Below are 17,226 nucleotides of genomic sequence, written 5' to 3' on the forward strand. Positions count from 1 at the left end.
GAATTGTAGAAAGGCGTATTCGTGCACAATTCCGACGCTCTAGGACTATTTTTGTGAACACTAGACAACAATATACCTAGAACCGCGGTAGGGGTCATTTTGACCCCTGCTCTGTTGTCGTTCCCGAACTTTATATTTTCGCAGCAGAAATTCACCGCAAGCGTTATTTTCGAAGGTCGAATGTATGGGAATGGCATGGATTACCTCTGTCGCTTCTTATTAGGCCGCAGATAAAGGCAACCTGCCCAGCGGACGCCTGAAAGAATGTGAGAGTCGAGCCGCGTAGAAATGGATCTACGCGAAAATTTCCGGGCACCCCCGTTTCCTCGGCTACCCCCACTCAAGGCTCCTTCCTTCTCCTACCGTGCCTCCCCTACCAGTGTGGCGTCATTGTAGTCGCCAGCTCAATTACATGAATTACAATGTAATACTTCGCAATTCACACGAATTCATCAGTTTGCGCGGTATTTCGTCTCGCCCGTTCGATTGCTGCGCTGCATCGCTCAGCGCTGAACGAAGGGCAATACCGTTTCAAGGGTGATACTCCATTCAACGCCCAGCGATGCGTCGGTCAAAGGGATACACCGCAGACCAGGTCGTTCGTATTCTCGAGCAACTTCAGGATGTGCCTGAGGATTGCTCTGAGGCGGAGGATGATCCTGTTGTAGTGTATGACGGCGGCGTTGACGCCGAGGAAGACAGTGAAGAGTCCTTGACTGAAGATTCAAGCGAAGACACTGGTAAGTTTCCTATTTTTATTTTACTCGCATTCTTTGATAATTGTTACAAATCTATTTCATAAAGCATTTATTTTGTTTGGTACAGGTAATGAAGGTGAGGAGTACGTTCCCTATCAGCCGCCAACCACCCACACTCTACGACGTGGACGTGGTCCCCAAATACAGCCTCCCGTGGCCCAAGTCGCGTCCACAGTTCCTGCTCGAGGGACGGGGTCGCCCTGGAACTGCCCAGGGCCTCTGCCGTGGTGCTCGGGGCCATCGAGGATGTAGGGGTGGCGATGCTGTAGTCGCACCTGCTGAAGACGACGAGCCGCTTGAGTCTGCTGCTGCCGCTCCTCGTGGCCAGGTACGAGGACGAGGTGGTTCTCGCCGGGGGCGTGCTAGTCTTCAATCTTCTTCTTCTTCACTGAGGGTGATGTTCGCTCAGCATGGGATTTGGTGATAACTCCAACTATGCTGAAGCACATGAAGATGTGCACGGAAAATCGGGCTCGTGAAGAAAGTGGGGAGAAGGACTGGTCGGTATCTATGGATGAACTGGAAGCTTTCATTGCAGTTTTGTATGCACGTACGGAGCAAGGAACTTGGAGCTTGACTAGACATTCTTCATTACTGTATGCTTCTCTGCACCAATAAAAGTGTTTATTTTTTCTTAAATAAATTTACATTTTTCCCCCATCCTCAGCCGAACATATAGTAAAAATGTGAAAAACGCATTATTTGTGCAAGGCGGGTAGCCTATCTAGCGCTTATACCGCCCACATATCATTCAAATTTCATTGTAAATCTCAGATAATTCATTTCACATAGTGCAGTATCCAAAAGAAACCCAAAATACTAAAAATATGGCAAGAAAAGACGAGGGGTCAAAATGACCCCCTCCGCGGTTCTAGGTACACGAAAAAGTCCGCGGTTCTAGTGTTAAACTAACAACTTACGGTCAGAAATGACTTGAGCGTGTAGCGCGGAGGACGTGCAGTCGCCCTTTGCGCGTAGTACCCGCCTGTGGATTTTACGGTGTTTTTGCTGAGCTCTCGGAGATTGAAAGAAACGTCCCTCGTATATTCGATTTTCGGTTTCCTCTGTATGCAGGTCTTCTGCTCTTTTGGCGAACGACTCAGGAAATATTGACTTTGATAAACACCTACTCTCGCATCCTGATGAAATATAATCATTACAAAATGTACAATAATTACTGTTAATCAAATTTATCAATTAGTGACAGTAAAAATATTTAAAATTAATCAAGAATATAATGGTTATTTGAGCGAAATTAGAGCTAAATACGCATCCAAACGATTTAAGGTAAGTTATAGCGCTTCGGTAAAAGTGAGAAGAATTTGTTGAAACTTCGGTCGCATATTCTTTGAAAGATGCACTTTAAATTATCCAAAGAAAAAGGGATTCCCATAAGCTGTGTTTGGGATATTTTACGGTAATGTAAGGATAATTTCACATGGGCTCTTACGGAGAAATAAGATTTTCTCTAGCTAGCGAAGGTTTTTATTACAAGACGTTGTTAAGAGGGCATTCATTAGAAGCAAAATTTTGAGACAAATATAAATGTGTGCGAGAAAGTATAAGTTCATGATGAAAGAAGAAAGATATATGCGACAAACTGAGTGAAATTGGCAAGATGGCAGCCGGGATCTCTGGTACCGACGAAACGAAACTTCGCAAAACGAATTCCACTACACCGACTTCGCTTAAATTACGCATACATATTTAGCTTCCCGACTTTAACATACATCTAACATATATTTCGTTTATAAATAAAAATGTTTATTAAATATATTCCTCTAACACTTTGAATATTTAGTCAAGGCGTGTCGTCAATATTTCAGAGTGCAAAGGTTCGTAGCAGTGTTGAAACTAATCTCAACGAAATCAAGTTGACTACTGTAAACACCCTTTAAAAAACATTTTAGACGTTTGCATTGTTATGAGATGCAAAATTGAACTCATATTCCAATCCAAATTATGTTTTCTTTTTTATAATTTTTTTGGCGACTCTTTTGCGCAAATATACGTAGCTCGAGTAGATCACTTGACTTCAGCCGATGCCGCTGTAACAACCGTAAGGCAAAAAGTGATAATGAAAATTAAGGTTAAAAATACCATTTGCCGAAAGTCTTTGTTGGACGCCGTAAGGCCCAATAGGTACCTCATGTACCAGATGGCTTTCATGGGATCGTTGGAGCTGCTAGGCTGTAACAGGTCAGTTTGGGAAAAAGGGGGAGGGGTGAAACACGATTCTACCGTTCTCATGTAACTTGATATTTTCTTTCTGCGCTAATGATGTATGGTTTCATTAATTTGAACACTGCGCGAGACATGACCTGGGGCCTGCTGGGTGGTCTCAGACGCCTCGATCAGATTACGATTGTTCTAACAATCTAGATTGGAACAATCGTGCATTCACACAACCATGTTTAAAACCTGTGCTGCCCTCCAGTGCTGAAATCTAAAGTGAACGAAAAATTGACGGTTAGCAAAGCTGTTGAGGTATGAAGGGTTAAGATGTCACTGTGTTCAACGAGTATTTAACTTGTAATTTTTCTTCAGCCCATATTCTTCCTTGCTTGAACAAATCCATGAAAAAATAGGGTGCATTTACAGCGCCCAAGGGCGTACCCAGGATCATGACTAGGGGGGGGGGGGGGTCAAGCCATGGTCTAGGGTGGGGGGACAAACCAAGTTGTGACATTAGTATATGAGATTATTTCCTTGAAAAAATAGTTATATTTTAGTTACATATCTTATATTAATACATATCATCCTTCGTGGGTTTAAAGAAAATTTGTTGAATGCTTTCGTTTCAATTCAGTACTGATTTTGAGACTTGCTATTTTTGCTTCTGGAGGGGGGGTAGCAGCCCTCTCCCCCCCCCCCCCCGCCCCTCTCTGGGTACGCCCATGACAGCGCCTAACCATCGTAAAGCGGCGACATTCGGAACTACGTGAACTATTGCCCGGACATGCATTCACACAGGTAATTCTGCCAACTATCGTTGGGACGATTGCTGGGAGAATCGTAATCGGCACGGGGCAAAAGAGAAGGAAGGCGTCCGAAGAGGGTGGGACCGATAGCGGATTTTGAGAAATGTGCGACGATGTTACTATCCCACGGCCTACGGCGCAGAAGCTTCTCCCGATGGTAATCCCGCCTGTCGGAAGACTCACGCTATGCGCCTGTCATATTTAGCATTAAAGTCTTGGTGGGAGTGCTTTTAAGAATTGGGGTGGAACACACACTACTAAATCCAATTGTTAAAAGGAGAAACGCCATCATTGGTCACCTATGACGTCACTCCGAGTAATTGACAACCTTAATAGAAGGAGAGGTGGAGGGCCGTGCTGGAAAAGGCAGACCAAGAAATTAATACTGGCAGGAAATCTCAGGAGGAAGGTGCAACAATGATCACTTACCAGCTACGGAAAGAAAAAAAATTGGATGCCCACCAACCTTATGTCTGAGGAGAAAAATGAGAAGAGGATGCTTTAAAATGATTAACTGTTTCTATTATTAAATTCTCTTCACAAGTCTTCAATAAGTACTACAGTCCAGATTCTATGCAACACAAAAAAACCATCAAAACGTCGTTTGACTCTGCATAGTCTTTTAAATTATAAGGCACTATTTCGTGTGGTGACACTCAACCGACATGTAATCAACATTCTTGCGCGGTAGGTATACTTTTGGGTAGTCCCTATTTTCGTTCAGGTCGCATACGATGCCTAGTTTTTCTGACTGCTATTACGAATTACCTCGATGCAGTTTTCAACCATTCTCTACTCATGGTGACGGCTAAATCACGCGGCAGTAAACGCAAGTCAAGCATAATAATTTCTATATATTTCGGAGGAGAGAATGCAATAATTTGACCGCTTCAACCGAGAAATGGGGACATAAATTACCTTCTGTCCCTGGATGCAAAGTGTCATAAACAAAAGAAAAAACTATCAAGTAACCAATGAAATGAGAATTCCATGAATATGTTCTAGAGGGGGACCCTAAGAAGGCAACACGACAAACAATACTTTTCTTGATTGAATAACCGATGCCATTTAACAAGCATAAAATTACATATAAATGGAAATAATTTGTATTGAAGCACAACATCAATGTATGTATACATACCAGGTATACTCACGAGATGCAAGGGTAAAATATATAGTGTACTTTATTACCGAAATAATTCCAGATATTACTCAACTGAGCATATTGCGTTAATTAAGCGTTCAAATAATTGCTAGTAGAGGGAATTGATAGAGGCTGCTCAGGTCCGGAACTAGGTTCATCTACATAATCTACAACTACATAATACCCAGCAAGCCGCCTAAAAGGCGTGTGGCAGGGGGTGTTAGGACACCAGCCGTTGACAGCCAAAAAATATGAAGTGCTCCAACGAAGTTGGGACTTGCGTTTATTAAAGTCCTTTATGGTTCGGGGGAAAACGAATCGAGTCACCACTCTTGGCTCCACAAATGAACGCACTTTAAGTGCGATGATAGAATTTCACAGTCAGAGTGATCACTAATTTCGCGATAGATGACAGCGTCGTCAGAAAATAAACGTAATTTACTGCTAATGCAGGAGCAGAGATCGTTAATGTATATAATGAACAACAGGGGGCCGAGAACGCTTCCTTGTGGAGCACCTGATGTAAATTTTACAACATCAGAGCTAATACCGTCAAGAACTACTTTTTGTTTACGATCACTGAGAAAGTCGCGCATCCAGTTTACAACTGTTTCGTTTAATCCGCATGACTGCAATTTGTATAAAAGTTTGTTGTGAGGTACAGTGTCGAAAGCTTTCTTAAAATCTAGAAATAGTCCGTCAACTTGTCTTTTCGATTCACCAGATTTTATAACGTCGTGAAGAAAGAGCGCGAGCAGTGTTTCGCATGATCAACTTTTTCGAAATCCCTGCTGAAAGTAATGGAGGAAGTTACGTCTGTCCAAATTGTATCTTATTGAAAGTATTATTAAAATAAGACATTGCAATATTGTGTTAGTGTTACACTTACATTTGATAATGTTGTTTCAAGTACGAAACGCGTAGTGTCGCAATAAAACTCAGTGGAAATATTGCAATGTATTATTTTAATAATATTAAGAACTTCCACCATATCCTGCCCAGCATCATACAAGTTGGGACAGAAGGGGAACGTGCTCGAGGAGACAGATTTCCGGGTGCGGCAAAATCTGAAAAGTGTATTTAAAAAGTTAAGTATTTAAAAAAATTTAAATGCCACAGCAATATTGTTAGATTTTACTTGATGTTGCTGCAAATTTTATCAACTTTATGACACTGCCAATGTATACCAAATTATTTTTAACAACTTGTATGATGCTGGTCATGATATGGTGGAAGTTCTTAATATTATTAAAATAAGACATTGCAATATTTCCACTGAGTTTTATTACAACACTACGCGTTTCGTCGTTACCAAGAACATTATCAAGTATAAGTGTAACACTAGCATGATATAGCAATGTGTAATTTTAATAATATTTTCAATAAGTTACATAACAAACAAATTATTTGTATCAGATTGTATATCGATGGATAAGTTCTAACAACACGTATCTGAAATTCGGCCGGTTTGAGACGGGTATCTTAAACAAAGTGTAATAACATTATTAAAAAATAAAATTCAAGCAAATTACAACTCTTTCTTTGCAAATTAATGCTTCTTTTACAGTTTTATGAACTTAAGGTTTATAATTTTGGTGTGCAAGTAAAAGAAATTAATCGTTTTTATGCTCTCCTGAAAAGTTGCTGTTTTTGAGATACGTGTTGTTAGAACTTATCCATCGATATTTAAATTATTGTTTATTAATATAGATGTTATTAAAAAGTGTTTTTCATGAATAAAACTTCCTATTAGCAAACATATGGCTTCTAAATTTAACTACAGCATCTTAAAAAATAGCTTATGGAGGTATCATATGTTAGAGGTAGGAGGGAGAGGAGAGATGGGGGATCAGGGAAGGGGGGCTAGGGGGAGTGGGGGTAAACTGATCTTTGCCCCCACTCAAAAATCTTTGTTCCGGTCCCGATACTGCTTGAAGGATATTTTGAGGGAAGGAACCCGATATGTTAACCGTTTCGATCGATGTGTTTTTCAGAATAGTTGTTCAGGGCGCATTAAGTTCGGGGAACATTAAGTATGCCCGTTTCTGTCGCTAAGTATGTCGCTCTTAAGAACACCCCAAGAGAGATAGAGGCGTCAAAGAAGAGGATCAGGTGAGCGCAAAAAAAGAAGATTTAAACGCTTGAAAAAAACGGTGAAGAACGAAATCGAGAAATAAAACGTGGAGACAGGAAAGGATGTGCCACTCCAACCATGAGGAGGAATGATATTCGAAGATGGAAGAGATTGGAAGACGTGAAAGAATCCACGGCGCTTTGGTGCGGAGTGAGAAACACGTAGGAGGAAATAAGATGTGCCGGGAAGAGAAATATATTCGCCACTCGCTAACACTCTTTTCGCGTGCACAATGCGAATATAGAGATGAAGAAGAGATTTCAGAGAATTTTACGAATCGTGAGAATCGACTACAGGTGGAAAAGCAATTCAATAGGAGATTTAGGATATTTGAAATGAAGGAAAATGAATTTTTGGAGAAATTCGAAATAATTCTTGCGAGGCGAAAGTCTTAAAGGAAGTCTAATTTCTAACTTTTACATATGCATACTTCATGTTTTATCTATATTATGAATAATAAAAGCAATATTATTTATAATTAATTATTATTACCAAAAAAAGTGGAAATTGACTGCATTGCGTGGCAGCTGATCAGTTCAATGAGATTCGAAATTGAAAATCGAAATATTTGAAGGGTTTTCGAGTAAATCCGACCCTATGGAATTAAAAGTGATGGAATTATTAATTACTATGGAATTAAGACAGACTCTTTATGAACAATTCCATCCGCTATGTAGAGTGTTACTGAAATATTTCTCTAGGCTAGTTCTAGGCTCGTTGAAGCTTATGAGTGGTAGTTAAAATTACTCTGTTCCTCTAAGGTTAGATAAACTTTTTAAAGTAACACTTCATAGTCAACTTTAATGCACTAATGACTTTTTTTTATATTAATACAAAGTGTGTCCGAAAAGTATACAACCTGCGTTTATATCTACGCGTTTGTGCTTTTCTTCGTCATCCGGGCCGTGGCATCTCTCGAGGTAGTCCTCATTTGTTTGAACTACATCCTCCTTGTGGTTCTTCCATGTCTTAAAGCAGTCCTCGAACACAGTTTTTGGAATGGCCTTTATCTCGCGCGTCGCATTACACTGAAGCGTCTCTATGTCGTCGAACCGCTTTCCTTTGAGCGTCATTTTCAATTTCGGAATCATCCAAACGTCGCAGGAAGCTATGTCGGGACCGTACGGAGGCTGGCGAAGCTGTACAATTGGGCGGATCGGAAAAATCGATTTTTTTTTTCAAATCCATCTGGCCCAATGAAAAAAAGTTGTGGGACCGATCAAATATAAGGCCTGAAAAATTTGAGACCTCTACGTGAACCCCTGACCCTCGCTCAAATGCAATTTAGGGGGGGAGGGTCAAAATTCGAAAAATATAATATTTTATGGTCATTCCCTATAGATTTTGCCGAGTTACTGCCCTAGGTAAATTTTGCTGTATTCGAGGCGTGGGAGGGGGAGAAGCGAGCGGGGAGGGGATGGGATCGGCCTGCTGCTCTTGTATCCGCGACGCTGCGTGGGCGTTGGAATATCTTCTTCGCGGGCGCGGACTCAAATTAGGCATTTTGTGGCTAAACGGTGGTAGATTACGCCGAAATGCACGAAATATTTGCCCTATAAGGGCAGTAACTCGGCAAAACCTATAGGGAATGACCATAAAATATTATATTTTTATAATTTTGACCCTCCCCCCTAAATTGCATTTGAGCGAAGGTCAGGGGTTCACGTAGTAGTCTCAAAATTTTCAGGCCTTATTTTTTATCGGTCCCGCAACTTTTTTTTCACAGAGCCAGATGGATTTGAAAAAAAAAATCGATTTTTCCGATCCGCCCTACTGTATAATCTTGTGTTTTGCCAAAAATTGCTGTAAAAGGTGCGATGAATGAGCTGGCGCGTTTCCGTGGTGAAGAAGCCAGTTACCGCTTGACCAGAAACGCAGTCGTTTTCTTTTCACGGCATCACGCAATCTTTACAGAACTTCAACTTAATGTTCGCTGTTGGTCGCCAGACCTCTTGGAGCAAATTCGTAGTGCACCACAGCCTTAAAATAGAAAAAATAACCAGCATTGACTTGACATGGCTTCCTCATATCATGGTATCACCCATATCATGGTCGGCCAGAACGAGGGTCTCGGTCAACAGATATGTGGCAATTTTTAAACCACTTTTATCACTCCTTTATCTGCGATAAGTCCATACTTTCGTCCCCAAAGGCTTTCAATATAATTTCAATCGTCTTAGTACAACTCTTGAAGTAAAACTTGATGAAAATTTGTTGATCTGTTCTTTCTGCCTTTTTCAACAATAAACAAATTCGACGAACAGAAAAAGTACGCAGCGGCGGCTCGTGAGTCAACTGATGGGAAGGGCACACTCCACAAGGGGTCAACATTTATTAATATTTTGTGCATTTTAGTGAATTTTTAAGGCAATCTAGAGACCGTTATGACTCACTAATACACAAAACAATCACTAAAACTAAAACACTCACAATCGCTAACTCGATTAACTCAACTACAACTAGGCCTATTTAAAATAAAACAAGTTACACATAATAGTTCAACTGGTCACCAAAACAAGGTATTCTGCAACGCTGCAACACAAACACTATACGGCCGCCGGGCGGCGCGGCGGTGTCACCTCACGTCGCTCTGCGCATGCTCGGGCGGCGTCCCAAAACTTCCAAAAAGGTCGTTCTACACGGTACACGGAATTGCGCAATCTGGCGTACGTGCGAATCCGCAATCAAAATTGCGTCGTGTAAAGCGGGAATTGCTAGAACATACGCGAGAATGCGTGGATGCGAGACGGCAAAATAGCCCCTGTTCTAATTTCGTTCATGCTTTCGCGCAATTCCGCGACATTTAAAAAAATAATGCAGATCTAACCTGCGCAATTCCATGTACCGTGTAAAACGGCCTTAAGGCACAAGCTTGCGAATAACGAACCTTGATGATGCAATTGAGTTCCCACGTCAATGATCATATTGCCCCGTACTTTTCACTATCTTGTACAGAACGCTTTTGAAGTAATCAAAAGACAATGACTCAACTTTTGACTCGAGATGAGAGTATTTGCAGCAATAATTAATGTACCTACGTGATCTGGCGGACCACACCGTTGCCCTAACAGTACGCCCAAAAATTACCGGACGTCTTCTCCTAGCTTCATAGTCAGGTCCAATAAGCAGCCAGAGTGGAAAATTGGCGTCTAAAAAACCTACGTCATCTCAGAGAACACGATGACAGGATCACCCCCAACGCATGACGCGTCATAGCACCAGCAGTCACGACCACTACCACTCTTCATGTAACCGCATGGCGATGGGTTGGGACGTTCTGGCCAGCGCCCCGCGGCTACAAATGCGAACATCTCGCGCTATTTTTGCGTGTTTTTCCTACATTTCGATGCATGCGATTGAAAAAACACTTTGGTTAATTAGATTTATAATTATAACTGAATGGGCATTTTTTTTCCTTTTTAAAATCTTTGGGGAGGGGCGGCGTCCGAGAGTCCTTATGGGCAAGCCACCGCTGAGAGTACGTTGGACATAAACACATGCTGCGCACGATCCATGGCGTCCAACCGATAACTACGGCATTCAGAGAGGCCATGAGGGACTGCTGGCCACGCTCATATCTCTAATAGGCACTTCGAACACTCTGGAGCGAAAATGTATCTGATACTTATCGGACACACCTCGTATATCAATGGATTTTATTCATTAAGCCATGTAAGCTGAGTTTATTTGCGGTGGTGGTAATGGAGGGGAAATCGATTATTTTACTGCTTTTAGGATTTCATTAATGAAAGCAGTCGGGAATCAAATTTTCTCTATCTTCGATGATGCATACAATCGATGAAGATATTTTGGCTGCAAAGAAACAAACATTATTTTTAAAAGTTTGTAAATATTCGAAACATTCATTTTGGAAAAATGCTACCAGACAAGAAGTGGTCAGGAACACAGAACAAGGTGAGTTCAACAAGTAATACAACACATTTTTTCAAGGCCAGCTTTGTTTGAAAAAACTTGGCATTTCTTGTGGAGCACTTTAAATCCATCCCGCTCCGACTCCCACCCCACCAGTGGCGGATACAGATAGGGGCGCGCCCCTTTGCGGGGCCACCCATATTGCCAAACATGCAGAACCACAATAGGGTGGTTTCCTATTATTTTTTTATTGCCTAAATCGAAAGGTTATTACTCCTGGAGTGGAGTATCTCACGCTTTTAGATTTTTAAATGACGAGATCTATTTTTCGCGATTAAATGAAAAGTGAAAATTTTCAAGCGCGCGAAAACGCGTCGGCTGAAAGCGGCCATAGTTTATGTGTATGTTTATTGTGTATCTAACAACAAATTTAACAATACAAATGTATAAACCTTATTCGAACAACTTACTTAGTGTGTAGCGGTAAAATCACACCAATGTATTGATAATTTTTTTTCTAAATCGTAATAAACTCACCTCGGATCACAATGACCCTACGCGACCACTGACGTAAGTTTTGGGATGCGACCAATTAAGTGAAATAGGCGCCACGATTGTCTAACGTCACTGCCAAATGCCGCCACCTAGGCCGGAAAATTTGATTTTACATGGTAACCACGAAGGATTTTGTCCATGACGGAAAAGTTGTTTTATAAATAACAGCATGTTTTATAAAAAACATACTAGATATTTTTACTTGTTTTTAATCGAGCATTGGTGACCCCACCTTCTTAACAGAGCTAAGAACTGAATATATCATACTCTACCACCATAATCTGAGAGATTCCAAAATATCTTTCAACCCCAGTTACGAAGGAAAAGGTTCTTTTCAGATAATGGTGATATGAGAGGTGAAACACGAGTAACTCCGAATTGAGAGTAAACAAGGTATCCACGTGTACGAGAAATTAGTAGTTCGGGAGAGAATTTGAGAGGGCGGTATGCGGGGCCGGAGTCCAGGAGAACTTAATGATGGATATTCGAGGACGACGAACTGCGGTGGGATCCTGTGAAGGGTCTAGATCAGAGAGGGGTCTTCAAACTTTTTTTTTAATGCAAGGGCCAAAAATCGATTCCACAGCGACCGGAGGGCCACTACGCTCCATGCTACTTTACCACCACATCGATAAAATAAAAAAACATATTATTTCAAACTGCAATAAAGTTTATTGATCAAAAAGTTCAATCACTCAATGCGATTTTTGAATTTCTTTCTATTGGCGTTGCAGACCTACAATATTACATTAAAATTACACCGAGGACCAGTAAGACTTTTTTTAAACCGACCAGAAAGTACCTTAATTACAATTTTGGTTAGTTTGTTTTCATCAGTTAAGTTCTTCATAATAACAATAGGTATTGTCCAAAGTGTGTATTAATTAATTAATAAATATATAAGTCAATTTATTTCTAATTTTCATAGAAATATTCCATCAAAATGGTGTCAGTATCATTGATACTGACGCATAAAAGTCAGTGACCGGCACTGTAAAGTCATGACAAGTTTATATTTTTAAACATTCGTGAAAACAAACAATAACTATTCAATCAGTACCTACATTTCCACTTTATTTACCGAAACTTAAATATTTGTCTTTTGTCCACCCAGAACGGCCTTTCCGATTATTGTGATGATCTACTAACCCGCCCCGGTGTAATTTTAACGCAATATAGTAGGTAATAGTCTACAATATCAATAGAAAACGATGTCCAAAAGAGCATTGATTAATAGAACTTAAATACTTGTCTTTTGTCCACCCAGAACGGCCTTTCCAATTATTGTAATGAGGCCTGGGGGGCGTGGGTTGATGAGCCTTGATCTCAAAATCGTTGGATGTCGAGGGTGAAATAACTACAGGGTTAAAATAGACAAGGGGGAGGCCAATTTTTTATTGCTAACACGGTCTGAGTCACACTAATTTATTCTCCATAGATGTTTGTCTCCAAACTCAGCCGGAACTTTTACCAAATCTTAGACTTTAAAGCTCGACTGAGAGTGGTTAATGGCATCCGTTTTAAAAAAAAATCGGATCTCAAACACTGATATATAGTTTTGTCTCGGGTGTGATTTCATAACCCTCACTAACCCAGAGCTACTTTAGGGAGAATTCAAATTTCAAGATTTCTCATCATGAAAACTTGAAAATTTTGCATTCAATCGTAAATATGGTGGTAGCTAAATTATTAGTCGTTACAATTAACACCACAAAATAATGTGTAGTTTAGATATTTCCTGAATAGAGCAGACCGTTTATAGTTTTGTCTCGGGTGTGATTTCATTAATTCTCTCTAACCCAGAGCTACTTTTGGAAGAATTCAAATAACAAGATTTTTCATCATGAAAACTTGAAAATTTTGCACTCAATCGTAAATATGGTGGTAGCTAAATTATTGGTCATGAAAATCAACACCACAAAATAATGCGTAGTTTAAATATTTCCTGAATAGAGTAAATTAATTTATACATTTTTGATGTTTCTTAGAAGCAACATTGGGTTAAATCGACTAACGTCGGTGTCTATCGATCGTTTCAGGAATTTTGCGTGAATATTCAGTCCGTGGAATTATGCATGAATTACTTGTGACTTTTTGCTCCGACCTGAAAATTCGAATAATTTTATTTCAAATTCATTTCACATAAAATTTTCCCGTTCGAAAGCCATTTTCTAGCCTAAAATGTGCTAGTTGAAATTTTAAGTGCAGTTGTATAGTAAAAATTTTATCAGTCGCATTGAGGCGTGGATGTCATAAAAGACAACGTAATCGAAATATATAGCATTATCGACTCAGCTAAGATTCAAAAATACGAAGAATAGAATTCCAGGTGACGTCAGAATCTTCTTTGGAGGTGGAAACTGCTTCTGGGCTTGCATGGAATAAATTTAATTTTTGCATAAAAAGTGCGTTAGCTGACCCCTTCCTTGTCTTTTTAAATACATAAAATTAATATTATTTAAAATATTGTAGTAATTTTGGGTGCTTTAAAATTTCTATCCGTCGCAGTAATAACGTAAGATTAACCAGGAATTTTGTAAAATATCCCTGGAATACCGAGAATTATGCATGAATTCTTCTGGTTTGATTGGCTGGAAACCCAGAATTAACCTAATGAATTGTAAAAATGGTTTTTAATTCCACATTAATTTAATACTGTAGGGTCTAGGTTTCAACGCGGCATCAGCTCGTACATTAGCATCGAAGACAATTTTTCGTTGGAAGACAATGTGTTCTATGCAATGTACCAGATGCTGACGTGCCACGTCGAAATCTAAGTCGTAAAGTACGTAATTACAAACTATAAATTAAGTGGAATTCATCATTAGTCAACAATCCTGAGATTGGTTTAACGCAGCTCTCCTTTTCTCCCTGCTGTCCGCTACCCTTTCTATAGCAACGCATTTCTTCTCTTCTACATCCTTTATAACCCTTTGTCCGATGTAACTTATTCGGGGCCGTCCCTTGCCCTTCTTTTCTTCCACTTGTCCTTCAACGATTGTCTTCATCAGGCCGTCATTCCTCAGAATGTGGCCAATTAAGTTGTCCTGTCTTCTGCTCAAGGCTTTTAGGAGGCTTCTCTTTTCTCCCACCCTTCTTAGCACTTCCTCGTTACTTACACGGTCAATCCATTCTATCTTCTTATTCTTCGGTAGCACCACATTTCGAATGCTTCCACTCTTGATTTCTCTGCTGCTGTCAACGTCCAAGCCTCGCTTCCATAGAGATACATACTCCATGTGTAGCATCTGATGAATAGAGTGGTTTCTTTTTATTGCCTAAATCGAAAGATTATTACTCCTGGAGTACGTATTTCACGCTTTTGTATTTTGAAATGACGATATATATTTTTCGCGATTAAATGAAAAGTGAAAATTTTCAAGCGCGCGAAAACGCGACGGTTAAGTATGAATGCTGGGAAAATCCGGTGTCATTCTGGCCCGGCTGCCGCCGTATGAGGCCACCTTGGTGCGAGGCTATGAGCGTCGCTACGATGCAGACTGCTACCAGGTAGCAGAGTACCTTCTAGCAGGTAGCGCTTGGCTTAAATAAGGATTTTTAATACCCTACCGAACGAAGAAAACTTTCCGACCATAGGCAATTTTAATAGGTGATTATTAAGAGGCATTTCCCTGAGCTCTGTTCCTCATGCATGCATGGGTAATTTCAGACGATGTAATACTCCTATCTACTCGTATAGCATCTAGGGCCCTGTGACGTCACGTGGAGTTGCAACGCATGGGCGCCAATCTGGCCTTTTTAAAATGCGGTTAAAATTGACCATTAACATACGTCTAAACAGGGATTTCTAAAACCAAATTATTTGTTTATTATAAATATACAAATGATGGGTAACGAATCGCAATCAATGCCTTTCGCTTTCTTTGATGAAAGAAACTATCCCATTGTTTCCTTACTTTAATGCTTGTATTCTAAATTATTTTTTGCAATTCATTACCCTGGTGTATGTTTGAAACTCTTCCACACAGGGCAAATTTGATATGGAATGGAAGTCATTTTTCGGCCCACCTTACAGAATATCGTCCGTTGCTGATAGGAAGTGAGTCTTCGGAACAAAAACGGAGTAGGCTGAGGAAGAAGCGGGGAAATGGGAGAAATACGTAGAGGTGAAGGTCGGGAAGGAATTTTGGAAGGAACAACCGAGGCTCAAGGTTTCCAGGGTTACCCAAAAAGGCGGGAAGGCAGCTCATATTCCCCAGGATTCGGACCCTTGTTCATTTTCGGAATTCCCCCCATTCCACTCCCCTCCCAGCACTTTTTTTTTCTTATTGGCAGTTTCACCTTTACGGCACCCATATCTTTTACGATGCCCCGTAAACACTCAGCTGTTTCACGCACATCAGTTTTTTCCATAGCCACAAGGTTGCTTTTATCTCGGAATTGAAACCGAAGTGTCGTGGTGACTTTGAAGCACAGGCTAGCAAATCAGTTGAAGCTACTGCGACACGTAAGCCAATTTGAATGACCTACCTGAAATGGGAAACGAATAGGCAAACATTTGAGGAGTATTACTGAAAACTGTAGCGTAGATAGATTCTATCCTTAGGGTATTCAAAATCATTGCATGGTTAAGTATTTTTGATTGAGCACAGGCAAATATATCTTATTTTTTAAATAATGTGAAATGTAAAGAAGGATAGTCTTGAGCGGTGGTTAGGGAGAACAACATATTTATATAGGGGTGGGCGGAAGATGCCTGAAACGCCAAAAATTTTACGAAGAGGCAGACCAAGTGTACTCCCCTGGTTAATATAAAAAAATAGCAATTTTCATATCTTCACTTTTAAAACCATTATGGTGATGCATACAACTCCATCGCTAATTTATTAGAAGAACGATATTATTTGTTTCAAATAATGAATATGCTGATATTTAATTTAGTAATTAAAAACAATATATCTTTATAAAATGTAATTTTAAATTTATAACTTAATAAGGCATTTACAGCCAGAAAGGATCCATATGCTATGGGAAATTTATTATCTATTTTCATTTTTAAAGCAACTCATTCATTAAATATCCTACACCCGAGCAATATAATACACTCTTCAGCTTTTCCTACAGCTAGAAAAGCCTGTAGCAAAGAATTTAATTAAATGATAGTAATAATAATTTAATGGAAGAGTATTTCATTTAAGAAAATTAAATAATTTAACTAATTGAGAAATTTCACTTTATAGAGAGCCATTTCCAAGCCTAATTGATCCTGTTATCATGCTATTTTTACGAGCATCATTCGTCAAATTAAATGATGCTCATGTTGTTACCTCTGCTAGCTTTTGGATGAGAATTAGTTTTGTCAAAATCCATCAATACATAGTAAAAGTACTCTTGGTGAGAGAAAAGGCAGTTGATTACATACAATAGGTCATGGAAAAATATCGCGATATTAAGTACTTTAAATTGTCACCTTTCCCTGGATGGGCATAGTTGAAGGGACCAAAATGGCAGGAAAAAATCTGTAATGTAAGTATATAATAGCTATAATAGTATTTTCAGCACCTGATTCAAAATGTTTTTCGTCTAGACAGAGAAATAGTCGTTTAGCGAAGATGGTCGGCCTTCAACTGAGCAATGAGTTCATGCTGAGCCCTAAGGATATTATGAGTTATAATATCTGTGGCCAACGCGCTTTTGCTTTCTCGCGAGGAATCTAAAAATAAATTGAACCCGAAGGACACAATGGCAGAGATATATTTTTCGCAGCACGTCGTGTGGGTCGACGACCCACACCCGCAGAGGCGGGCGCCAGCGCAGCGA

At 40.0% G+C, this 17,226-nt stretch overlaps 1 protein-coding gene across 1 annotated transcript; it reads left to right on the top strand.

Annotated features, from left to right (window-relative positions):
* The first annotated feature begins 285 nt into the window (after positions 1-285).
* On the top strand, positions 286-1,117 carry LOC124165638. Its single transcript, XM_046543112.1, has 2 exons — positions 286-740; positions 826-1,117. Exons 1-2 carry the CDS (start codon positions 563-565, stop codon positions 1,008-1,010), a joined length of 363 nt encoding a protein of 120 aa, XP_046399068.1. The 5' UTR covers positions 286-562; the 3' UTR covers positions 1,011-1,117.
* The last annotated feature ends 16,109 nt before the right edge of the window (positions 1,118-17,226 follow it).

The sequence above is a fragment of the Ischnura elegans genome, chromosome 9 (assembly GCF_921293095.1).
Source record: "Ischnura elegans chromosome 9, ioIscEleg1.1, whole genome shotgun sequence".
Classification (NCBI taxonomy): domain Eukaryota; kingdom Metazoa; phylum Arthropoda; class Insecta; order Odonata; family Coenagrionidae; genus Ischnura; species Ischnura elegans.

Excerpts from the sequence above, each read along its gene's own strand:
- LOC124165638 (XM_046543112.1), top strand. The coding sequence starts at position 563 with ATGCGTCGGTCAAAGGGATACACCGCAGACCAGGTCGTTCGTATTCTC. Across the intron at positions 741-825 it reads AGATTCAAGCGAAGACACTG|GTAATGAAGGTGAGGAGTAC; the intron begins GTAAGTTTCCTA and ends TGTTTGGTACAG.